This window comes from Salminus brasiliensis, chromosome 2 (genome assembly GCF_030463535.1).
Source record: "Salminus brasiliensis chromosome 2, fSalBra1.hap2, whole genome shotgun sequence".
In the NCBI taxonomy this organism is placed as follows: domain Eukaryota; kingdom Metazoa; phylum Chordata; class Actinopteri; order Characiformes; family Bryconidae; genus Salminus; species Salminus brasiliensis.
The window spans coordinates 50,347,083-50,372,689 of NC_132879.1; the positions used below are offsets into that span (position 1 = coordinate 50,347,083).

General features: G+C 39.6%; 1 protein-coding gene across 2 annotated transcripts; it reads right to left on the reverse strand.

Moving 5' to 3' along the window:
- Positions 1-287: 287 nt before the first annotated feature.
- Positions 288-23,117, reverse strand: syt10 (synaptotagmin X). Of its 2 annotated transcripts, none has more exons than XM_072673075.1 (7): positions 22,842-23,117; positions 20,239-20,728; positions 12,101-12,662; positions 6,565-6,685; positions 5,783-5,954; positions 4,518-4,647; positions 288-4,044 (listed from the first exon to the last, which is right to left on the reverse strand). In XM_072673075.1, the coding sequence occupies exons 1-7, from the start codon at positions 23,029-23,031 to the stop codon at positions 3,973-3,975; spliced, it is 1,737 nt and encodes a 578-aa protein (XP_072529176.1). In that variant the 5' UTR covers positions 23,032-23,117; the 3' UTR covers positions 288-3,972. The 2 variants fall into 2 exon arrangements, with proteins under 2 accessions (XP_072529176.1, XP_072529175.1); XM_072673074.1 differs by having other exon boundaries at positions 22,827-23,117.
- Positions 23,118-25,607: the final 2,490 nt, after the last annotated feature.

The window sequence follows — 25,607 nt, forward strand, 5'->3', positions numbered from 1 at the left end:
GCAGCTGTGGCATCCTATTACAGACCCACGCTGGAGTTCAGGGAGCTCTTTAGAACCACCCATTCTTTCACTAATGTGTGGAAAGGCAGACTGCATGGCTAGGTGCATTATGTTATATACCTGGTGCAATGGGACTGAATGAAACACCAGAATTCAATAATTAAGAGGTGTGTCCGAATTCCAAGTCCGTATAGTGCTTCTGGGGCCCTAACATGTGTAACTATTCAAACTGGAACAAATAACAAATAAACAACAAATAAAAAATTGAAACAGGAAACTGATGAAACTGCACTTTGACAAGCTGTTTTTATTTAGTTAAAATACATAGGAAACAGATACAGTAAAATTATATTTCAAATATTTACTGAATAGTTTTACAAAAGTTATCACAAAACTGTACATGTCATGACAAAGTGTAGCGACCACTTTTGTTGCCAAATACAATTATGACCAAAAAGCACTGTATTTTACTGAGAATCCCTTCAGATCCTCGGAGAACGGTATTCTCAGCAAACAGAGTGCTAATCCTACCAAGTTTACAGTTCGATGAGTCAATTCACTTGATGCAAATTGTGTATAAAGATATTATCGAAGATCACAAGCTCATAGTACAAATTACCACCAAACAAATAGAAATACACTTTAACATAACGTTCAAGAAAAGTCTCAAGTATTTACGCACGTTGGCACCAGGAAGGAGGATATGTGCAAATACACACACAATTTTCAAAGTTCTGTAGTAGCACAAATTCTACTTTTTAAAATGATAGCAATCAAATCCAGAGGCTTGTGTCAGCATGCTACAAGAATATATTACTTTTGTTCTCATACTCAAACAGAGTACTGGGGCAGAGACATTATACTAATGTGCAAATTAAAGTTAACAGTACACAGCCTTTATGTAATTGCCATGTTAGTTTGCATTATTACTTGTGTGAACAATTAAAAGGCAGGGGTCAGAGGTCCACCAAGTGAGTATTGTGAAATTCACAACATATGCCATCATTTCAAAATGTACCAAATCTTAGCAGGTACTGATAAAGTCAGTCCTCGGCATGCTTGTGTTGCTATGGTGACATTATAAAATCAAGGGCATACAGCTCTGCAATCAGCAAGCAATCAATTTTTGGACAGTGTAATGTAAATTTAGGTTTACACCTTTGGTCAAAAAAACATTGTACATAGAGGAAATTGGAAAAGTACCAAGAGTAATTTGCATAATTGCAAAGCGCCCTACTCTAATTGCTGCTTTGGCTGTTCTGTAATCCACTGGGAAAATGACATAGTTCATACCTGCTCTGTATTTGGTTTATTCATCACATTTGAAAATCAATTACAATAAATAAATAAATAAATGAATTAATAAAATATTTACTCTATATAAATTTATCAAAGGCAACTAATGCTCACTTAATAGATGTCAAAGATTTAACAGACAAAGATTTGTTCCTTTTCAACCTATTTCAGTGGCATACATTCAACACCTAAATCATTTCCATCTACTGCAAAGTTTTTTAGAGTTTTAATTAAATAAGACCATATGTTGCACTTAATGCACTACTTTTTCATGGGCGCTCATGCACTGTTATTATATGGCTTAAGAACGGGATAGATAGATAGATAGATAGATAGATAGATAGATAGAGTTGTGTAGTGTAATTTTAGTCACTTTAATGAATTCCTATATCTGTTAAAATCTGGAAATGTGAGACTAATATGCTACCTTTCTACACACAAGTTCAGAGGCCAAAAGTTTGTCACTGGAAAATATAATGTGTTTTATTTTGTTATTCTGTCTAAGACAAAGTTTACTTTGTGAGCAAGAGATTCACATTACAAAAGAGATGTTTTTATCCAGTTACAAACTACATATAACACATATAACAAATAGTACTGCGCAAAAAGTCAGAGACCACTCTTTATTTATGTCTTTTAGAAATGGCCAAATTTGATAGATTACATTCCATTTGTTTATGAAAGTTTCCAAAACTGGATTTGAAAAACACAAGAAAATCAAGCTTAACTTCAGATCTAAAAAAAAAGAACATCTACAGCTGTCTCTGTCCATCCTTCCACTATGAGAAGACACTCAATACTGTGGGTCTGAGCAAATGTATACACTGTAGTCATATAGGGTTTTATATAGTACTTCAATTTTGTTGTGCTATGTAGAACCATTTTTAAAATGTTGTTTGAAGAACCATGTATAGGAGGTTTTGATCATAGGGCTGCACCACTTTGCCAGGCATTGAACCATTTCAGCAATCAAATATTTAAATTATTTATATTTAATATTTAAAGAAATTGAACTGCTGAAGCTGCTGATGTTCTTACTGTTCTCAGAACAATTAACTGACCAGCACAGAAGGTTGGTCTCTGACATCTGTGCAGTACTGTAGTTTTGTCACATGTGGGTAAGAGTGTAAAAAAAAAGGTTTTAGCCTGAAAGTTCATGTGTTCATGTGTAACTGCTGACTGCTTGTGAGACTTTTCATGTGTGAATGCCTTTTTTAAGGCTAGATTAGATTGATTTGTTAGTGGGGTCTGTGACAATGTGCGCTCACCTTGTAAATATGATATTTCAGGAATAACCTAAAGATAGCATTATTATTAAAATTCTAGGCAATGATAATTGATAATGTACTGTTAGCTGTGCTGGGGCACAAACTCTTTGCTTTATGATGGCAACAAATAAATACAAATGCTCACGCTACATCATCCGGCTACTGTGACACATCTCTTTTTTATCAGTTCCAGTGAAAAGCTGTTGAATGCAAAAAAAAACAAAAAAACAATAAAACGGGAAAAGTGTCTTGAAAATAAATTCAGTGAAAGGTTCATGCATCCTTCCAACTGTTCCATCATGTTCAATTTCTGAACCTAAGCAAAAGTGCTGGAAACAAAAGCAAGTAGCATCTGTTTGCCAAATATTCCATTATAAACCCATCAAACCTTTTGCAGGGTTTCAGTGTTTTAGCTGAATGCATTGCTAAATTGTAGATGCTTTTCTCAGTGATTTATTTTTTTAAGAAATGAAGAATAAAGCAAAAGCACCAATCTTAGAACTTACACATGACCCTGGATGACTGTTTGTAAGGCTGAGGTTGTTGACCTGCACTTTAGGACGAACAAAGCACTGCAATAAAAACGGTTATATATCTAAATGTACCCAAAGCACTGAAAATTGTGGACCATGGCCTATTCTGACTTTTCCTAGCTACTAACTACATTTTAAGATGCTGCTGAAATGCTCCTGTTTTCCCCTTACCAGTTGTCAAGTGACTACTGTTAGGTGAGCATTGTCTGAAATAAAATGGAAATACTTTTCTTCACGGCTTTGATAAACCATTAAGATATGTAAATATATATTTTTTTAAATCTTAGTAATAACAGTTGCATACATTTTTACTGTCATAAATCATTTTTTATACTCATACATTGCACACGTGACAGTGTTTCAGTGTTCGACATTGTTTTATCCTTTAAATCACAAAAACACAGTAAGTTTAGATTTTAGATATCCATGCCACTTCGGTTATTTTTTGTCCTTTTAAATAACACATCTATATTTTCAAATATTGTCATCAAGTAAACACAGCCTCATTTTCAACATTTTAGAAAAGACAAAATGGTAAGTGCTGTTATTTGATATGTCATCCATCCAACTGACATAGCATCATTACACTGTCAAACCTCCCTATTCCATCATTTCGCCATCTGTCACATCTACTGAGGGCCTTGCTGATTGCTCCAAACAGCTCATACATCTTCAGAACAAAGTCCTAGAGGTAATACAGTAGCATCAGGTGTGTGTAGCAGGACATACCTGCACTGAGTCATCCTCTGGCATAGTGACGCAATGTTACAAGCTACGACAAGAGAAAAATAGATAGCTCATTGATACAAACCAAAGCACATGTGCGCTAAAGTGTTTGAGGAGACTTGTGTGGTTTAGGATCTCATCTGCCATGGTTATGGAGTCTGTGGAGGCTTCGGGGACGGGCAGGAGCCCTGACTTTCAAAACTGGATGCTCTTCCTGGCCACTGTAATGAGAATGTGAAGATCAAAGATATTTAGATATACTGAACAGTAGCAGTGGTTCCCATCTCTGGTCCTGGACTATCCTTGCAGAGCATATTTAAAATCAGAAGGGCCCAATCCTGGGCGATGGCAAGAGGTGGGTTTTTGACAGATACTTCAGGGAGGCCACCTTAAGCTTAAACAGTCCCATACAGATAAGTCAATAACGTAAAACTCAAGGTATGTATCATGTAGTTTTGCTTTAGCCACATTAGCTCTGTTATACCAACATATTTCGATGTGATAAACCCTATTGCACTGTTGTTGCGAGTCAATAAACACCCTTAAAAAGAAATATCCCAAACCGGCCCTAGATAAACACCTTTGAACCCTTTAAAATGAACATTTTAATATGCATTTTTAAAAACAAACAGGAAATGTGTGGACAACTGTCCATTAAGCCCCTGCTATAGATTACCATAAAAAGGTTACCTACCTCACACAGGGCATGCCAGTGTGTGATGGGCTTGCGTGGGTAAGCTAACATCTCATTCCAGTGGTCTCTGCCCAGGCCCTCCGCATCGGGGCCTGCCCGACACACTCCAATCACCTCATTGTGCCCAACCCTGAGCAGAAAAGTTCACTTTATGGTAATCTTTAACTTTCATTGTTTTCTTTTCTCAATTTACTCAGCTTACTTTAGTCTCATATTAGTTCAGTTCTTATTTCTCCTTTAGTTTATGGCTAATTTCACACTTTTTGTTCTCACATGTACTGAGGGTATTGTCAGTAAAGTCTGCATCAGTGACTAATATTTTCTTGTCAGCGTTAATCCTTTCTGAAAATGCTTGCATTTGTGATGGCAGTTCTGTGCTGGATTCCTTTGTCCTTAGTTTCCTTGTTTCTATTCAGACAAAGGCTCTGTTGCACTCGGATTATCTCAAAACTGAGAAATTAAATGAAAGAGTGGTGGTTTCATGACATGACTTGTCAAATAATGTTGTGTCTAATTATGCCTTTTCAGACTTATGATAATTGCCAGGTTTGCATGACATACCTCTGCTTGATTGATGAAGTTATTTTGCCATTTTAAATTGATTAAAGCATAACTAATCTTTTCATTTCAGTTCATCATACCATGGCTGCTGTACACTCTTAAAAACAAAGGTGCAACAAAGGGTTCTTTGAGTGATGCCATTGAAGAACCGCAGAATTGTTCACAGCTATGCTCTTATTTTGTCAGATCTTATTGTTCAAATAAGAAAACACTGGTGAATGTCAGAATATTTGAGAAAACTGCATGAGTGGGTTTTAGAATAAATTTCTTTTTAAGAATGAATGGTGAATAAGGCCTGTGGTTCTTTCCATCAATGGTTATTCAGAAGTGGTTCTTCTATGGAATCAAGCAACTTTTTTTTTAAGAATAATAAAATCTCACTTCTCCACAATCTCTAAAAATCTTCTCTTAGCCTAAACGTATTCCACTGCAATTTTATTTCAAGTCATTTTGGAGCATATCTATCAGCCCATTCATCTCCAGATGTTCACACAATGTGACAAAGGTGATTATTTCAAATGGTCTTAAGACAAGAAAGTCAAACTGCCCTCAGTAATTTATCCCACTTTCTCATACATGCTCATATTTGATCTACTGCCCCTTCACTTTGCAGCCATACTGTTCATCCTGTAACCTTCTAAACCATGCTTCAAGTTGTAATTGTAGTCAAGGAGGCCCACAGCTATTGAACACACACCACTCACCTGTCATAATCCATCACCATGATTGACAGGCTGACTTGCTCCACGTTCTCGGGTGGGATGTCAAAGATGATGGCCTCATTATACACAGGGTTGAGAGTGTTTTTCTTGGTGGTGGTCTTACGTTTCTTGAGCCTCCGACCATCGCAAATCAGCGAGACTTTAACATATGGATCTGAGGAAGCAAATACATACAGTATATGGATAAAAGTATTGGGACACCTGCTTATTCATTGTTTCTTCTGAATTCAAGGGTATTAAAAAAGAGTTTATCCTGCTTTTGTTGGAGTCACTGTCTCTACTGTCCAGAGAAAAAGACTTTCAACTATTTTAGAGCTGAGGATTTGATTGCATTCATCAACAAGAGTATTAGTGAGGTCAGGATTTTGGTTGATCACCACCCCAACTCATACTCCACTCCCCAACTCACAAAAGTTTTGGATGGAGCACAACCATTCCACAGTTGCACTGCTCCATAGCTCAATGCTGGGGGGCTTTAAATCCCTCTTGTCTACACCATTCGGCATTATGCCAACAAGTTTATATTATGTTATCTGCTTCAGAGGGTCCTGTTCTAATGTTAATACTTCTCCACAGGGACTAGACAAGCTGTGAGTGTGCATTTGCACTTCTGTGTCAGCGATGGGTGCAATTGAATGTAGCTGAATGCATTTATTAGAATTGTACATTTAGTGTATAAAGGTCACATAACTCACATATTACACTTTAGGATATTTCTATTGGTCTAATGAAAATGGTTCGGGTAAGTCCGGTGGTATACTCACCAGAGGCGCCAGTAATATCCATGGCTTTTAGATTTCGGCACTTGATGACGGTCAGGGTCATACGGCCAGCCGTGGGAAGGTAGCAGAGGGAGTACATGATTTCTCCTAAATCCACGCTTTCCTGCGATAAGTACAAAGAGCATGGTTATTGTTTAGGAGTTCTTCTTGATCTTTATAAGCATCACAAGCCTAAGTGGAACTCACTGTGTGAGTGCAGGAGGTCTGTCATTGGAATGATCATGCACAGTTATAGATAATAATTAAATAATAGCGTATTAAATTCACACATAAGAAACCTTCAAACCAGACATGTTTGATAATTATTTTCGAAAATCAATACATTAAATCCCCAAACAAATGTTTGTTTTTTTTGTCTATGTTGAGAACTTTGAGTTCTGTGCAAACCACAAACATAAAACACAACGGATTGACAGTCCAAAGAATATTCTATTTGTCTTACCAAAGCCCTTGATATTGGACTAATGTTTGCTCAACAAACAAAACAAAGATCTTATATTAAATCTAAGGAGTAGAGACTTGTTTTCTTTAAAACCTAGTCATGAAAAAAAACACACAGGAGAAGAACTATATGTCCCTGTCGGAACACTGAACATTTCTTTCTGAGAAAGACAGCTCTTTCCTCGAAGATTTCAATCACAACTGGCTTTCCAGGAAGACTTTCATAATGACTGGTTATGAGAGCTATGAGGTGCTGAAGAAAACCACAGCTCTTTAGACAGGCAGAAGATTCTGTAGTCGTTCTTATTCATATTTAAATTGACCAATTTAGAGAAGGCAGGTCATTTAGATATGACTTTTTATGCAAGATAACAACACACAAAAAATTAAATGTGTTCACACAGGTATCTTCTTCTTCCCTTTCAGCGAGGTCAGTGTAAACAAATATTATTCCAAGTCAGACCATTTCAATTGGTCCTTTCATCATGAAATTGTGACACAACATAAAGAACTGCTTCTAGTTTCAAATTTTGTCAAAAAGTGAAAAATTACAAAAATGGAAATAAAGGTTTTTGCATGACAGCGACAGTATTGCAACTCTGACATCTTTTACTACGTTATTTTCCACCTTCTCTTTCCTTAATGGTGTCCGTGCCATGAACTACAGAATTCGTTAGCTTCATATTTAATGGAACATAAGAAAGGATAAGAAAGGAAGGTGCTGATATGCCACATGGTGTTCTAACCGTATGCCTACTGGTTATCAGGGATCTTCCAGTCAGTTATGGAAAGCAAAAGCTTGATTATCAAGATAAATCAAACCAAATTATTGTTTAAAATCTAACAATGCAAAAAAAAAATCCCCTTCTTACCCAAAATAATCACAAATAGAGGCAAATCCAGCTCATATATGCTTACTAGTTTATCAGCATCTTTGCTTTTGACAGGGTTGGGGAACCTAAGGTTGTGGCCAGCAAAGTTTAGTGAGTTAGATAAAGCATGCTTGAGCTGGAGTTTCACACCTGGCTGATAATATACATAAACCTTGTATATCCAACACAGTATTTTACTTACATTTTCATTGAATTTAATATAAAAAGATTTTATTATTTAAGTCATTTCAAATCAGTTTTATTGGTCTACTCACTGTAAGACTTTGGCACAGTGAAAAAAAACAGCTGCCAATTAAATTTACAATCAAAAAGTTACAAACAAAATTGCAAACATATAAAATTGGAGACAATAAAGTGTGATGATGGTTATTCAATATATTAAAGTAATAGGAGTAAAAGGAGATATTTTACATTTGGTAAGTTATTCTGGAAATGTAAAAGCATCCTTTACTTTTTGGCTTGTTTCTGCCATTTCTTGAATTTGTAACAAAAAAAGAATGATCTTTAATGTAATGTAAATGTTATTCATTAAACTACTTATTATGCAATTACAGTACAGTCAAACAACAAATAACTCATAAAAGGGCTTCACAATGTATTGTAATTACTATGTGCACATGGACAATAGTCACATCGCAGGACGTGCAATGTCAAACAGTCAATTTTGTGCTGCTTATTCTGCCTAATATCATGTATTTTACTTCAGTAGTTGATACACAGAGTGCATTATTAATCATTGACATTTTGCGACTTTTGGTGCAAATTTCTGTATTGATTAATTAATTAATATATACCACAGATAATAACTGGTAGTACAACTAGTACTAGTACATTTCATTAGTTTCATTGGTTTTCTTTACAGTCAAAGCACCACTATCATGACAACTAGCTCTTTGTTTAATGCTGCATCTTTAATGTTATTTTAGCATACTGTCACACCAAAATCTTGTATCTCCATTTTTTCTGATTTGACAAGTTTTCTTTTTGACCTAATGCAAATCTGGCAGTTGTATTTTTTACATTGTGTCATAATTTGGTCAATCAAAGTTTTTTTTTTCTCCAATAAAGTTCATATTTTGGAAATACAGAATCTTTGTGTGCCCGCAACACTAAACTGCTACACTGTAATAAATACGTATTCTGTAACACTGTTCCTCTAAGTGCTTTGTTGTTGTTTTGCAACACTCTTTGCTGGATGCCATGATTCTTGATTAGGGCTTTAAGGAACACCCCCTGTCACCCTACATTTCCCCTCCTGACCAAGCCTGTCAACAACTGTGAATGCACAGCGCTGTAGGCGGGCTCAGGGGCCACGTCATGTCACTGTGTTCATGACTAACTGAGACAACCTACAGCTTTTCGGGGCAATAACACCCTTCCTGTTCCTGCCCATCTGACTTCCACGCCTTCGCAGTGCTGCCCGACGCTCAGCCGTGCACTGCAACACGTGGTGACAAAATTAGGCCCACAAACGTCAACCAGGCACAAAATAGAGGGTTTAAACGTGCGGCGGAAGCGTGACAGGCTAAGGCTGCAATCAATGGCACAGACTATTCTGGGATCTATGAGTAACCAGACTGTCTCCACAATTGGAGCTCAAGGAACAGCTGGTTCTGAGCATCAGTTTCGTCCCTGGAGCTTTGGAGATGGAGTAATGCTTTCCTGTGCCTTGCACGTGCAGAACTCCCACATAGCTTTTGATTTCACGAAGTACAGTCCAGGAATGTAACAGAGATGATCTTTTAATTAATGACGTGATACACATGTTTTTCTGCTGTTGTTTATTTTTCTATCAATTTAAGGAATTGTAGGCGTCATCGTGTTTTGGCAGCGTTTTAGGAAATGCTAATCATCAGACTGATTTGATAAATCAGTAAAATTACAGCTGGTGCTTGTGTCACGTTCAGAACAGAGCATTCTCTGCTAAACTTCCAATTCCCACAGATGGTACTGTACTGTACTGTGCTTATGAGGGGCCATACGTTGCCACTGGAAATCAAAGAATCCAGGACAGTTTTGTGTTTTAAAGGGGTGGTAGTGTCACTTATCACACAAACTCTAAAACATGCCATTAATTCTCATTTTAGAATGAAAAAATGGGATTTTGCTCTTAACATTAACATAATTCTGATGCTTTTTATTAAAATGGCCTGAGCTTCACAGAGTGCTCAATCTGTACACCCTCAAATATCCTCCACATGGCATAGTCTGGTGCTTTCCTGGCTACAATACACAGATTTGACAATTAGCTGATTAATTCCATTTTGTACACTACAGGAGGGAACTGTGAAGTGCTGTGGCTCTTCATGACTAAAGCTTGGGAACCCTATAATGAGAGAGAGAGAGAGTGAGTGAGAGAGAAACTGAGAGAATGACGAGAGCTGACAGTGACATAATAACACATCAGAACGTTAACAACATGACAGGGACAATAATACACACCCCTGTCAACCGAATTATATGCAGAAAGGAGTGCTGCGAGGCATCTAAACAACAATGCATCGACACAACAACAACCAGGGTGCTTATGAGCCTCAAAGAGGCTGATGTGCCCAACTTTGTAGACGGGAGAGATTATAGTGCTCCCTAGTACGAGTGAGTCATCACAACAGGGGTTCTCAGCAGTAAACCAGTCTGCACTCACTCTCCCCATCTGACCAGGGCAGGGTGGATGCTAGAACATCTTAGGAAAGCATATGTGAGTCACTGAGAGTGAACTCTGCTCGACAGTTTGACTTGAGTTGAGGACTGAGTCACTATCTTACGTTATGAGATCAATTATTTTCACAACAGTTTTATAATATCAGAGTCAAACTTGAAGGGTAAGTCTATGAATGTAAAGGATGTATATATATATATATATATATATATATATATATAATCAAATATTAGAATATAAATAAATGTGAAAGCATTTAGGAACCACAGCAATTTTGCCACGAAGTAGCAGACCACATAAACTTACAGAGTGGGGTCGCCAAGTGCTGAGGCATAGTGAGTATAGTGCATTAAAGTCTCCAACACTCTGATGACTCAATACATTGTATAAACCTGCTGTTAAAGCTGCAAAAGGGGGACCAACTTCATATTACTGCTAATGGATTTAGAAAGGAATGTCATAAAAGCACCTGTAGATGTAATGCGTACATGTCCCAATACTTTTGTCCATATGGTGTAAGTTATGCGTTATATCATTGACCTGCTCTACTAATTAACTTGTGTAGTGAGAACTCTCACTTGCCAAAGCCATGACATGTGCATGTGAAGCCAATAATGAAGCTAATAATTTTGTTATTTATAGAATGGATTCATTTTTACTGTCTTGCAAAACACAGTATGAAATTTGCAACACATTACCTTAGCTAACCCAGCTGGTTGTACCTTTATTGACAGGCATGTCAGGTATTTCTTGTATATGGCTGGACAAAAGTGAGAATTCGCTCAAGTTTCTAAATGTTGGGGAAATTGTAATTTCTGCACTCCGCATGGATTAAGATAAGGGCGCTTTCCCTTAGTTCCTGCAAGCTCTCTCACATCAGAATCAGCTGAGCGTGAAAAGAGAACAGCTTTGTACAGAAAAAAAGTACAAAAAAAACTGACACAGCATGACTGAAGTTGTTACATAAACTATGATATCTGCTGAGGCGTAGTTTTGAGTGGGCTGGAATATTGCAGGGCAAGAGAAGACAAAGGAACCCATCCAAAAGATGACATGGGAGGATATCAGCCATATTATGTTGAAAAGGAAGATGGCAGCGTGACAGTAGGACAAGGCCAATACCAAACCTGTGACATATGACTACAGTCATGTCTCAAGGCATGGAAGATCTAGTTGGAGGTTCAAATTCCCTGTGGGTTTGGGGCAAGCTAATTTTATCTCTTTTGGGAAGGGGTGCGTGGGTGTCTAGAAGGGTGAATCAGGCTTGAACTAAGTCCTCCCTCACACCTAGCTTTATGTAACAAATCAATCTACTTGCTAATGAAGCCCGCAATGCCTCGTCATGCTTCTACCCTGTTGGTTCTTGTGGGCGGCAATGTTTAAGAACCCAACAGCTTTAGGGTACCAACCGTAATCATTAAGCATTTGATGGGGCAATTCTTTCCTGTCCACCTGCAAAGGCAAAATCATGGATAGCAATGTTAGAAAATTCTGACTGTCACAGACATACACACAGTGTACTCACTGTAGTTGATGCAAGGATGTCCTTCCAGACCACAGCCTCGCGTGACAAGTCAGACAGCTCAAACAAATTGTCCACCACCACCTCACCGATCATGTCATGGCTTGTGAAGCGATCAAAGTCGTAGACGCTGAAGTGCAGCTTGCGGTTACACAGCTGCTCGTAGTCCACTGGAAACCGAAACACCTCGTCGAACGTTGGGTTGAGTGTCTTACGATGGACCCGTGTCTGGAACTTCTTTTTACGCTCAGGGAGCAAATAGATCTTTACGTAGGGATCAGAGGTGCCCGTAAAGTCCTTGGCCGGCAAGTCTAGGGCCTTAAGGATGCGTACCACCAAAGCCTGCTCCTCATAGTCGTAGCTCAGGGCGAAGCTCAACTTGCCACAGGTCTCCACCGGCTCCTTGTTCCCTTCTTCTGAGTCCACAGACTTCTGCTTGTAGAGCTCAGGCTTGATACGTCCAATGCTGACTGCTGAAGACTGCCGCACAGGCAGGGTCTCCATGCTGAAGTCTACGCTGGACACATTCATCTGCCTTGGGAGATGACGACGGAATGAATTGTGCCTAGAAGAAAGATGGTAGAAAAATGAGGATAGGCAAACTCACCTTAAGTACAAATCCCAATGTGCCAAGTAGACCTGCATTACCCACATTTGCACAAGGCCTCCAATGTACTAGAAGGAAGCCACGACTGCCAACGGCTGTTGCTGTAAATTTGATTCAGACAGGCACTGAACCTCATCAGAACTTGAAGATTTGCTGTTAAACAATCAGGAACGAGAATCACTAGGCCCTCCATCCTCACTCTAGTACTTCTGAGTGGATCTTCAGCCCATTTCCTCACACACATAATGACTTCCATTCCTCAAGCAAACTGCGACTTTTAACTCCTCTCTTTGGTGTCTCCTAGCAACTGGCACCTATTTCCGTTAAAAAGACACAGTTCTCCACATTGGAAATAATAAAAGCCACCGCAACATCACATAAAATCATATAGTGTCGAAAAAATTGTGGTCAAATGGAATCGCACGCTAAAAACATTCTGTAAGGCATTTAAATGTGTTGAGCTCTGTTAGGTGAGTCATGTCTAAAATGGCTTTTACAAACCAGTGCATTAACACAACACTCCACATCACACCACATTCTCAATGGCAAGCTGTTGTTTGAATTGGTGTCACATGGTGTCACAAGCTAACAATAGTGTATTATTCATTAACAGCACCTGTTGTTGTCAGAATATATTTAATAAGATGCTTAATATGTGAATTTAATGTGAAATTCATTTTTAAAGCATTTGAACAGTTTGATGTAGAAGCAGCAAATGTTTTGAATGCATCTGAGAGACCAGCATGAATAACCTAACTTTTAATAAAGTGACTCTGTCCTTGAAGAAAATGTTTCACACAAACCTCCTTTCAGACACTTGCCAGGCCTAGTAATGTCAGGAGAGTGGAAGCATTCTAAAGAAAAACAGCAGTGAGCTGAAACACTTGAAATGACTTGGAAATGACTAGGAATAAAATTATTTTAGATTGACTTCCATTAAAGGTGAAAAGAGAAAAACACACACATATATATATATATATATATATATATATATATATATATATATATATATATATATATATTTATATACTATGTGAACCATTTTCCATACATGTACCACCTCTTCTCAATCTCTGAATCCAACTGCACGCCTTGCAGGTATTTATAGCCCGAGCATTCTTGTGCAGCGCCATCTGCAGGAGCCTAAAGGTGACAATTTTGTTACTGTTGCACCAAAACTCTATATATCCAAAATGGCAATTTTACATGAGGAGGAAAAAAACCTTCTTAACGTTCAATGGAAAAATAATTTATTTCAAGTCATTTTGGAGCCTTTCTATTGCTCTATCCTGAAATTGGGGCAACTGCCATATTTCCCATTATGTAAACAAGTAAGGTTTTTGCTTGACAACATTCTATAAATGTCTTATGACAGCGATAGAAATTTTATTATTTGTTTTATTTTTGCTGATTGTACTTCACCTACCTCTTGAGCCACCCTGCAATTCTCTCACTTGCCCTTCTCACTGAATGCCTATGTATGAGTATGTACAATATCATTTATCAGTATCTGTATAAACAGGGACTATTATTCAGCTCCTGCCACAAACCCTGCTGCAAAACAAAGTACTATGTTCTTACATGGCCTCATGGGATCGCCTAAGACTGGGAGATTGATCTTAATGGAAGCTTCCTATGAGTAGGAAACACATTCTCAACATAGAATTAGATGAATTCCTGTGCTTAATATAAATCCAATAATGTGTCATATTGTTGCTGTTGTTCTCCTTTTTCCCTTTTTTCTGTTGTGTCTGTAAGTCTTATGTGGGAGGACGCCAGCACAGGTATAATAAAACGTGTGTCAGTGTAATGATAGTGTAGCTGTTTCTGAATTCGTGCCAATATGATTTGTTTAGGTCTTAACATTTTATTTCTCCCTCCACGTTTGCATAAAATCTCTCACAGCCTGCCATTATATTAACCCTCTCATTCCCCCATGTTATTGTCATTGACTGGTGATTAGCTGCCCAGCATGGCAATACTCAGCTAAGCCTTTAGTGAGAACATGGGACAGTATGTTCAGTTCACATTAGCAGCCAGATGGTCAGGAAATGGCAGTTTTTTAGCAATTACTTTAAGCAATTACCTCACAGCCTGAGCTCTATTAAGAAGTTTGCACAGAAACATTAGGCCTTAACATTTGATGATCATTTTCATCACCACACTGAATTTCTTTTTCAGCATTTTTCACTCAAATGTCATTGTAGGAAACATTTCCCTGTGACACAGCTCTTCTGATTGACACAAGGGACAAAGGCTGTGAATGCTTGCCAGCTTTTTTCTCCAGACAATCAGTCATGTAGCATTTCTGAGCACCTTTGCATGGTTGTAGATTAACGCTAGTTTCTGCCCTCTTCCACGTGACCAAGTAGACCCCCAGGTTACTGGCGACAGAAGAAGCAGCCTTCATTCTCTCCCAGTGTGAGTGTGGATAATTGTGTTCTTGAGGACCTCCGGCCACAGACAGCATAAGGCACAGACAGCATAAGGCACAGCAGCGACTCAAACTTCATTGCTGTCTGCATTTCATTTAAGTTTATGGATTTGTCTATCAGTAACAGTCTATCTTTCTTCTAACAGTCCATCTATCTTCTAAATCATGTGCTTCTAAGGGCAGAAGAACCACTTTTGGTTACACAAACCACCATGATTGTAAAAAAAAGATGTGTGAGTGTGAAGAACCTTTAAATTGGTAAATAGTTTTTACATGAAATGAATGTTACCAATTTAAGGTTCTTCACACTCCTCCATTTGTTGTGTTTTGTGTAACCAAAAGTGGTTACACTATTCAAAGAACCCTTAGAAGCATCTTACCTTCATAGCTTGCAGATCAGCACACTGCCCAGGAATAATGATAAATGAGAAACCACACACAGTTTTGAACATTTGATGAGAGACAGCAGGTGTACGGATTTTTTTCAAATAATAAGCAAAGTGTGAAAAAGAACTCATGAATAAATGTTTCGAAATGGTTTGAACGTATGAGAGAGTCTTAGTTCAGTTTGCTGAGTTTCCAAAATATGAGTGTTCTTTTGTCTTTAAAAATATTCTTCATGCTCACATATCTCACTTACTAAATGGTTATTTAAAGAACCATGCATTTGCATCAAATTATTTACTTAATTTGCATGGATGGATGAAAACCCTCCACCCATACTGAGATGTGCACCAAACAACCAAGGTATGGTCCACCAAAAATCACAATTAAAGTCTTAGCCTGCATCCAAGAGAGCCCCAGCCCAGTTCACTGCAGAACTTCCACAATGTGGAATTTCCTAAAATTTCTTTTTAAAATGATTCTTCATGTGGAAACATCTCATTTTCAACATGGTTTTTCAAAAAGCCAAAGAGTTTAAGGTTGACTTCCATCTTTTCCATATTTGGTCCAACACACGTGAACCCTCAATCCGAACTGAGCTTCGGACTACCAAACATCACAAGTTTTAACCCACTTCTAAGAGAATCCCAGTTCAGTTCGCTGCACAAGTTCAGTTCGCTTCTAAAATGTGGAAGTCCCTTCATCTTTACAATTGTTATTCATGCTTACACATTTCAACCATAGTTTGGTATGCACCAACCAATTGAGCCATAGTCCACCAATGTCCACCTGTATTAAGACAGTCCTGGTTCACCGCACTGCAGAACTTTATTTTACAGATGAAAGAAAATAGGAAAATCCACATCGTGCTTCCTTGTGCTTACCTGACTCTTTAACAGAATAGTTCTTTAAAGAACCATGCATTTAAGGTTGATTTTAAACTTTTGTTTATATTGATCCAACAGGTGAGAACCCTCTGCCCATATTTAGGTGTGCACCTAAAGCAACTAATGGTCCACCAAGATCATGGGTCTCAGTGTTCTTCCAAGTGAGCTTCTGTTCAGTTTGTTGTAGAACTTCCATTACTTTTTTTTCTTTAAAATGTTTTTCCTGCTTAGACATCTCTTCTCCAAAATAGTTTTTTAAAGAGTTTTTTGTTTCGGACTCACAGAGCATAATTTTCTCATTGAACATCAACACTTCAGTGCATGCATAATCTGCCCATTTTAACATTAGGCTCTACAACCGTTCTTGCTCCACAAGTTACTGTTAAGAGCAGATGCGCAGTAGTGAAGCACTTGATTTTGTCACACAAACCACAAACCATGCATAGCTGGGGCAAAGCCTGGAGACTCGATTGGCTGAATTCAAACTAATGGGTAAACAAACAATCAATAAAAGAATCTAACATCCAGTAAGGTTTATTGCTAATTATTGTGACTGGGATCCAGTTACACACTACATGTCTGTTTCATGCCACATAATGGGAAGAGCTTTATCTTGGATAGATCTGAGGGATATATCTGGATTTGATGAATGAATGTGTAGGCCACTGTTTGTAGCTCATTTTGGCATTAATGGAGGTGGATGTGAAAGTAACCGAGCATATTTCTGCCACATTACAGAACCAGTCTGAGAATTCTGTACATCTTAGCCATAGCAATGTGAAACCAACTAAAAGACCTAAGCGCAGACTAGCTGGTGAAGATGCTAAGGTTCTTAGAAGAACCAAAGGTTGTTCGTCTATGGCATCGCTCCACAGAACCATGCCAAATGTGGTGTGGGACAATGTCCAATTGAGTCAAGCAAGGCACCGTTCCTACAACTCATTCTTTCTGGGCAGATGACCTTTAAGCTTCATTTGGCCTTGCACTGTATGCTATCAACATGTAATTTGTGAAGACGCCTCATTCGTTAGGCTGCAGCCGGGCTTTTAATGACAGCTCTGTGGCGTAATGGCCACCATCAGCAGAGGAGTGCAGCTGCTCGTCATGGTCCCCAGTAGGACAAATGCTGCCGGCATGTCAGTTCCATTGCATGGCAACACTAATTACAAGCCAGCTCTCTTTAAACATGGGGCCGCAAATGAAACAAAGGGAAGAACAACTGATTGTTTAATTGCCGTTGTCATGGCAGCATGACTTGGGCGTTCAGATTTTGGAGCTGCAGTGATTACAGGGCTGATGCAGAGGCTAGGGGGCGTGCTGGGGCCCTGTCAACCGGTTTGGGAGGTGTGGCGAGGGAGGGAGTTCTACTACTCCATGAAGTGAAAGCAGTTGTATTGTGTTTTTTGCATGATATATTTTTTTTACAGTAAATGATTGATAAGTTGATAAATAAATCAAAAAATAAATGAATAAGTGCTTATAAGAACATTTTCCCCCTTCTCTAATAAAATGACCATGGAGCTGAAGACATTTTGTTACGACAGCTGCATTATATGATGATAAACTTTGTTAGTGCCTGTTCATCCAGTATTTGAAATAACCTTGGCTGCCAATGATGAGACTGAATAGACTGAATAGAACTGATTAACAATGACAAACCACTCTCCTGCATGTTTAGTTCAATGAAGCCTTTTCGGTGTTTAAGGCATTCAGCCTGTGTATAGTTTTCCCTACATTAAAGAGAGTCTAAACATAAAATGTTCCCTGGATCCCTTGTAATTATCTTTTAATTTGGAAGTGAGCCAAGAAATGCTTAAATCACAGATATGGCAGACAGCTGCATGAAAAGGTAAACTGTGTGATTCAGTGCATTCTAATATCAGCAGCCTCCCCAACACAGACAGTCTTCTGCGGTTCAGGTGAGAATATTAAATTAGGAAACTGGATGTTGGAGATTATGCCGGCTAATGTCAATGTTAACGTTCTTATGAGATTACGCTGGCACAGTCTCAAAGTCAGCTGCAATATTCAAATGCCTCATGCAAAAAAGTGTTCCCTGAATCTGACGAATGACAAGCAACCATGATTGAGAGAGGGGGTGTAATTATGCAATAAACCGTGCTAATTCAAGAACTGGTACTGAACATGCTGTGAATACGGTAGTTAACAGGAAAGACAGTTAGTAGTTAAACATACGGTTATTCTGCACATTACGTCGTCTAGAATAATAGACATGGGTATTATATTCACTCTTAGGGACCTATTTTACAGGGTTTGTTCCTTTTCCTGAATGTTTACAGCTGCCTGACAGCAACAATATAAACTATATGGACAAATGTATTAGGACACCTGCTTATTCATTGTTATTTATACAGAAATATAGGGTATTAAAAAGGAGTTTATCCTGCTTTTGTTGTCTCAACTGTCCAGGAGAGAAGACTTTAGTATTAGTGAGGTCAGGTTAGATGTTGGATGATCACCACCTCACCTCAACCCCAACTTCCCAACTCATCCCAAAAGTATTGGATGGAGCAGCAACCATCATTCCAGAGAACACAGCAGTTCCACTGCTCCACAGCTTACTACTATAGGGCTTATTATCCTTCTAGCCCATGCCTGGCATTAGGCATGGTGTCAAAAGGTTGATGCTGATCTGCTCCAGAGAGTCCGATTCTATTGCTGTACAAGCTTTATGTGTGTGCCTTTGCACATTTGTGTCAGTAATACATAATTGCTGTATTGTAACTTCTTAATTTCCTCTACTGGAGTTTCAGTTTATGTACACCAGTCTAAAGAGGTCTAAAGAAACTTTAGAAGTGTGTAAAGAAGACTTTTTATCAGTTCCTCATACTTGCACATCTCTTTTACAAACAAGGTGATGTTCCTGGTCAAACTTATTAACATGCACACACACTCACACATACACAAATACAGGCAGGTGTCTTAAATAACCTTGGCTCAACACATTCTTTGAGGGTACAAATGTTCTATGTTCTATATATTTACACAAATTGCTGGTCATTTTTGGTCAGTTGTATTACTTATATCCTTACCTCATGATTGCATGAATGTCTAGTAATTTATGTTCTCCCTCTGTACGCTGACCGCAGTCACTAAACAAATTGTATTACCAGTAATAAAGATTAATTGGCTCTCCAAAAGGGGAGGGGGGCGTGTGTCAGGCAAAAAAAAAGAAGGAAAAGTAAAAACGAACATGGTTCTATTTGGAATCAAAAGTGGTTCTTCTATGGCATCAGTCAAAGAACCATCTGAGGTATTTGGATGTCAACAAGTGTCCTGCTTATCCAGCATTTCCCCAAACTCAGGTATATTATTATTGAGCTTTGCTGCAGTTTTAACCTCCTCCGGTAAGGCTATCTACCTTTCCATTTGTCAGTCAGCCTGCCTTCACTCAGTTTATTAGATACACTTACTGGCAAATTTACATTTATACACTTCTACAAGTGTCTAAGACCTGTTCTATAAGTACATCTGTGTCTCCCTGGTAATCTGGGGTGTTTTTTGTGCATCTTGCTACCATTTGAGGAGTGGATGAAAGTTGTTTCTTCAGTTTTTCTATTAATACAACACTGCTATTGTTTGTTTCTCCTTTCTGTTGTGTATTTGTTTCTAGGTTTTCTTTTCTTAGAATAGAGTATTCTATATAGATGGACTATTTTATTAAGGGAAATACTGTCACACATTTCATATATAATAATTTCATTTATAAAGCCAGACATCGTGTCAAGCTGTACACCTACAAGGTTTTTTCAACATTCCTACACGACTACTGTTTCTAAGTGGGAAGAGCTGGGTTGAGAGTTGATACCTGGAGGAGGAGGTGGGCTCAGTGGTCTGCCTCTGGATTTTGGCCTGCTTGCTGAGGCGGTCGCGCAGGGCCTGCTGCACCTCAGCCGGGATGTCCGGTGACGTCTGGCTGATCTTCATGGCTGCCTCAAGCAGTTTGACTGAGCTGCGGCCGTTCACCATCACCTCAGGCACCTTCCTCTTCCTTTCCTCCTGCTCGTCTTGCTGCTGCTGCTGCTGCTGCTGAGAGGCCTGGCGCCCCAAGGCCAACACCCCGGTTGACTTGGGCTCTGGAGCAGAAGGGGGCTGAGGGCGGGGCGAGGGAGGCGGTGGCGGCAGATTGGCTGGGGGAGCCTCGAGGAGCACCCCTTGCGGGATGCTGTCGGCTTGCGAGGAGAGGGCCTTGCTTCTCCAGATGGGCCAGCACAGCTTCCAAAACACAAAGAGAGAGACTACCAACAGAGCGAGCCCACAGAAACCCACGACCACAGCTAGGAGACTTACAGAGATGTCTACAGGCAACAAGAAGACATGGTCGGGGGAGGGAGGAAGGAAGAAACAAAGATAGGCGAGAAAGAGGCAGAAGGTACGGCAGGGAGAGAAAGAGCCAGAGAAGGAGGAACAGGAGCAACGAGAAGAGTTGAGGGGTAAAGTGAAAATGAGTGAGAAATTGAGAAACAGAAAAACAGGCAGACAGACAGTACAGACAGAAAAGGCCAGCAACAATGAAAAAAGTGCATGACAGACACACACGGAAGAGAGAGGGCAGGAAGAGAGAGAGAGAAAAGGGGAAGAGAAAGGGCAAAGCATAAGAAAGAGAAGACTAAAGGTCTTGTATTGCAGAGAAGGGAACACTATCATATACAACCAAAGTCTGAACAGAAAATGCAGATGTGGTTTCTAGTTGCAATCACAATTTTAAAGATTTCTGGTTGCAGCCTTTCCAACCCCCCAGCTAACATGCTCATGTGGGGCTCACAAGGGTAGAAGATGGGTTGGGTGGGTTCCAGGTGAGCATGGGCTCTGAGTGGGTTTTTACATGTGTTTTTACCTGAACTTGAACATGAACAGTTTCCCAAAAAGGCCCCATCATTACAGCCCACCTTAATCTCACAGGGGTCCCATTTAGGCCCTGTAAGCAGTGGACAACCCAGATGGGGCCCATGTTTAACCCCTTCTGGTCCCATCACTGACCATGGTGGGCATCCATATGTGAGGCCAATGTGGAACCTGAGGCCAAAAATGTCTGGTTCCCAGTTGTGCAACTCATACAAGCCCCATATAGACATGTTAGCTGGGATACATGCTATTTTGGAGATACCCTTGACCAATGGTGGGACTCATTAGAAATTATTTAAAAGAGTAAACAAATGAGTGATTCAACCGTATGTATATCTTTACAGGACAAGAAAAAATCTTCTGAACAATGGATGTCAATGTAAAAATTACTAATTGTAGTAATTACAAAGTAATTGTGGAGCATTCATCAAGAAAGTGTTTACCCAATATAAAGACATCAACTGCCAGAATTGAATGCTGTCAATAAAGCAAGGTCTTGCATTGTGTGTGTGTGTGTAAGTGTGTGTGTGTGTGTGTGCTTGCTTGTGAAGAGGAGGGGTTCAGGATAATGCTGGAGGTTTATTATGCAATACACACGTTTCCAGAACAGGAACAAGGGTGGCACCCTATCAGCAGCCTGGCGCGGTGTATTGAGCTGTATATCAGCACTGCTGCTCAACAGCATTCATATTTCATACAGATTAGCGATCCTGTGAGGAACAGGTGTCAGAATTTAAAAGCCACGCAGCCATGCATAACTGTTCATTAGTCATGTGCTACCATTTGTCACGTGCAGCCCAGCATGCAGTGCATGTACTATGAAACGGTACAGGTTGTCCCTCTTAACGCACCTGTATAACCATAAAGGGACTTTATAAATACTAGCCTCTGAATGCTGTGGAAACAATTGCATAATATATATATGGATATTATGCTTAATGTAGGCAGCATACAATCTGTATTCACTCATAAATAAAAAAGGGACAATTCAATGATATATTTATTAAAAATAAATAAATACAAATCAATAAATGAATGAATGGATAAATAAATAAACAGGTGTATGAACTATTAATGGATTTCTTTATGGCATGGTATATTCCCATTCAAAGCAGTGTAGGGTCTGCATATATAGACATCAGAACACACGTATTTTAAATGTGTAACTCAAACATCTGCTTTAGTTCCTTTCTTAGACTGTAGGAACGTTTTTGAGCGTGCAGCTGTGGTTCTCGTTTCCATGCATTTTACGCTGGAGGCTGAGGCGAAGCTCCTGCAGCAACCTGTTGCACTCCAGCCGCGAGCTACAGTTGGCACAAACTGTCCTGAAGGATCGTTTCATAGAAAGTTTACGCGCACAGTTTGGCTCTCGGTACGACTCTGCTGACCCCTTAAAGCCCGTGGTCACTCGTATTAGACCCCTAACGAGACGGAAAGAACTTTCTGAATACACTTCTTGCTCGACTCGGCTATTTCAGCAGCTGTATGCGCGCACACGATTCCACAGGGGTGGAGAGGAAGGGTAGAAACGTGGTGCTTAGTCAGATTTACCTGAACTCCCTTTACCTGGTATGTTGCTCTCCATCGGGAAGATGTCCGAGCATTTTTCCCGGTCGACGTGGCCGGCGAGGCACAGCTCCGTGACGATCTGGAGTGCCCTCTGGCACAGGCTCACGCTGTCCTCCGTTCGGACGCTCATGTCTTTCCTGTTAATCCATTGTATGTTGGACGACGACCCGTGCGAGCGGTGGCTCATTTGGACACCATGCGCGCTGCCCACTGCAGCCAGCTTCCGTGCGTAAAAGAGAGGAGAGCGCGCCACGATGCGTCCGCCTCATCTGCGCTGACCGGACGCTACTGGCGCAGCGAGGAAGCTTTTGGCGCGCGCAAGTGCCACTTCCAGACAGACCAATAGAAAAGAGAGACGGGTGGAGAGGAGGGGGAGGGGGTCGAAACGCAGCACGGTCTGCTGGACACACACACGCGCACAGGTTCTTCTTCTTCTTCAAGTGGATGAAGGGCTTCGTAATGAAGTTCGTACTGACAGACAGTGGATGGATTTCAGGGGCTGGTGAGAGGATGGTGCTAATGTATCCAGTACCTGAAAAGAACTAACTTTTATGGTCAGATGACACATCCATTAGTCCAGCCTGATGGTCACCTGTACTGGGAATAGCACACCAGTCTCTTTTACAGTCTTATCTACTGTATACCCAACTACAGAGACGCAAAGGTGCAGCTCATGAAGTGTGTGCAAAAGAGAAATGAGAACTGTGTGTTCTGTACATGGAGACCTGCTCATGTAGACTCCGTAATCACCTTGACAACCATACAGCTTATGAAGACATTGTCTTCTAGAAATGACAATTACAACAGATATCCTGTCTGCCGCTGGAAAATCATACTGCTCAGGAAAAAAGTGTCTGGATACAAATAACCTCTAGAAACCTTTCCCAGTAGTAAAACAGCTCTAACATGTATTTACACAAAACCTATAAACCTATATCGTAGCAATACCATAGAAGAAACAAGCCTGCTTCCCTTTAAGAGCCAGTTCTGTGATAGATTTGTAAGGGTGAAAACAACCTGTATATCAAGTGAAGGTTCTTTAAGCCTTTTAAAGAACATTAAAGCAATGTTATGTAGCATTTTTACCTTAAAATAACAGCTTCAAAATCATATTGATGCTCCGCTGACCTGTAACAGGGAAAATGGCATCACTATCATTTCTGCTCTGGGCTTGGCTCATTGATAACTGGGCTCATTGATAAGTCTGGAGAAGCAGGCAGGACAATGCTTGTGAGAACTGCATTGACTCTACCACCTCAGTCTACAATGCTTTTTTCACTGTTAGCGATGGTTCTGTATCTCTCAGATTATGCAGAAATGCATGTGTAAAGCATGTTGTGTAAAGGTGACAAAGTGAAAAATTCCTCTTCCTGACTGTAGAGGGAGCCCAGGAGCAAGAAATGCAAATCCCCCATAATGGTGCTTTAAATACTTTAACATTCCTCTTACAAATCTCAAGTGCAGTGATGGTTATGAGCTTTTAACCTGGTCTAAAATGGTGTTTGGCCTTGGATAACACAAATGCAGTATTTTGGTGTGACCCAGCAATCATGTACCCAGTGTAAAAAAAATTACATATTTTAATATAGCGTAATTTCTTTTGGACATGTTTATGAGTTTATGAGAATTTATGTTAAAAGAAACTGTTTAAACTGCTGTTTTCAGCTTTCAAATGTCCTAATTTACATTGTTTTTTCAAGTAAATTAAATGGAGCATTTTCTGCTTTTCAACATGCAATTAATCATTCAATGGAATTGATGTCTGGACTCAGTCCATTGTTCTGATAGACCCAGCAGCTTCAGCAGGCGGATTTGGTCAAATGCTCCTCTTGTTTGTCTGATTGTGTTTTTTAGTAAGAGCTTCTCAGTCAGCTTCACATCCTTTAAGACTCACAGAGTTGTTTGTTCAGAATTGTTGTTTTTAATATCTTAAGATGGAGCGGTGCTTGATTTTCTCCTCTTTCTTAATAGTGAAAGTGCTACCATGACAGCTATGACTAGCACAGTTGTAAGAAGTCCATTATCTATTATTTTCCTTTTTTAAGTACACTGTCCTTGATTCTGTGAACTCATGTTTGAACTCAGATTATAGAAAGCCCAAAGGACTCCAGAGTCGTCATACTGGCTTAAAGTGCCATGGTAACATGTTTAGCTCATGAAATGTACAGTTTTACGCTGGGAGGTCCTGTAAAAACCTATTTCTGTATCTTGTAGTGAAGGCCAACTGCTGAGTTCCATTTAAGGCTGATGTTCTCTCCAGTATGCCTGCGGTGAATAAAAAGGTAAGTGTACATTATGGCTGCAATTGTGGAGAGGTGGGAGAACAGAATCACCCATATAACATCACATTCTGTTGAAAGACCAAATAGAGGCCTACAATTATGCATGTGCATGGACATGAAATGATTGGTACAGTGTATTTCTGGTTCCTTACCCAAAACTTCACACATCTTCACTCTTGATTGTAAGTATTTTATTATTATTGAAATCATCAGAGAGATCAGCTAACTAGCTAATAAAACCTCTGTTGTGCATTGCAGTTGAATGCTGTTCTTCTTAGTCCCATGGGCTCAGTACCATATAGCAGCTTGGACTGGTACTGGCTGCCATGGGATGTTAAAGTAAAAGAAATCATTCCATGTCCAGTTCCAGCTTTAAAGCATGCTTCGTGGAGGTCTCATGGAGTCATGGAGGACTCAATGGAACCTTCAAAGCAATGCCTGTACCAGTTTAAGGATTCTTGACTGTGTGTTCAATAATCAT

Coding starts and splice junctions, on each gene's coding strand:
- syt10 (XM_072673074.1), bottom strand. CDS start 23,031: ATGAGCCACCGCTCGCACGGGTCGTCGTCCAACATACAATGGATTAAC. Junction 4,648..5,782: donor ATGGTGATGGATTATGACAG/GTGAGTGGTGTG, acceptor TTTTCTGCTCAG/GGTTGGGCACAATGAGGTGA. Junction 4,045..4,517: donor ACTGGCATGCCCTGTGTGAG/GTAGGTAACCTT, acceptor TTCTCATTACAG/TGGCCAGGAAGAGCATCCAG.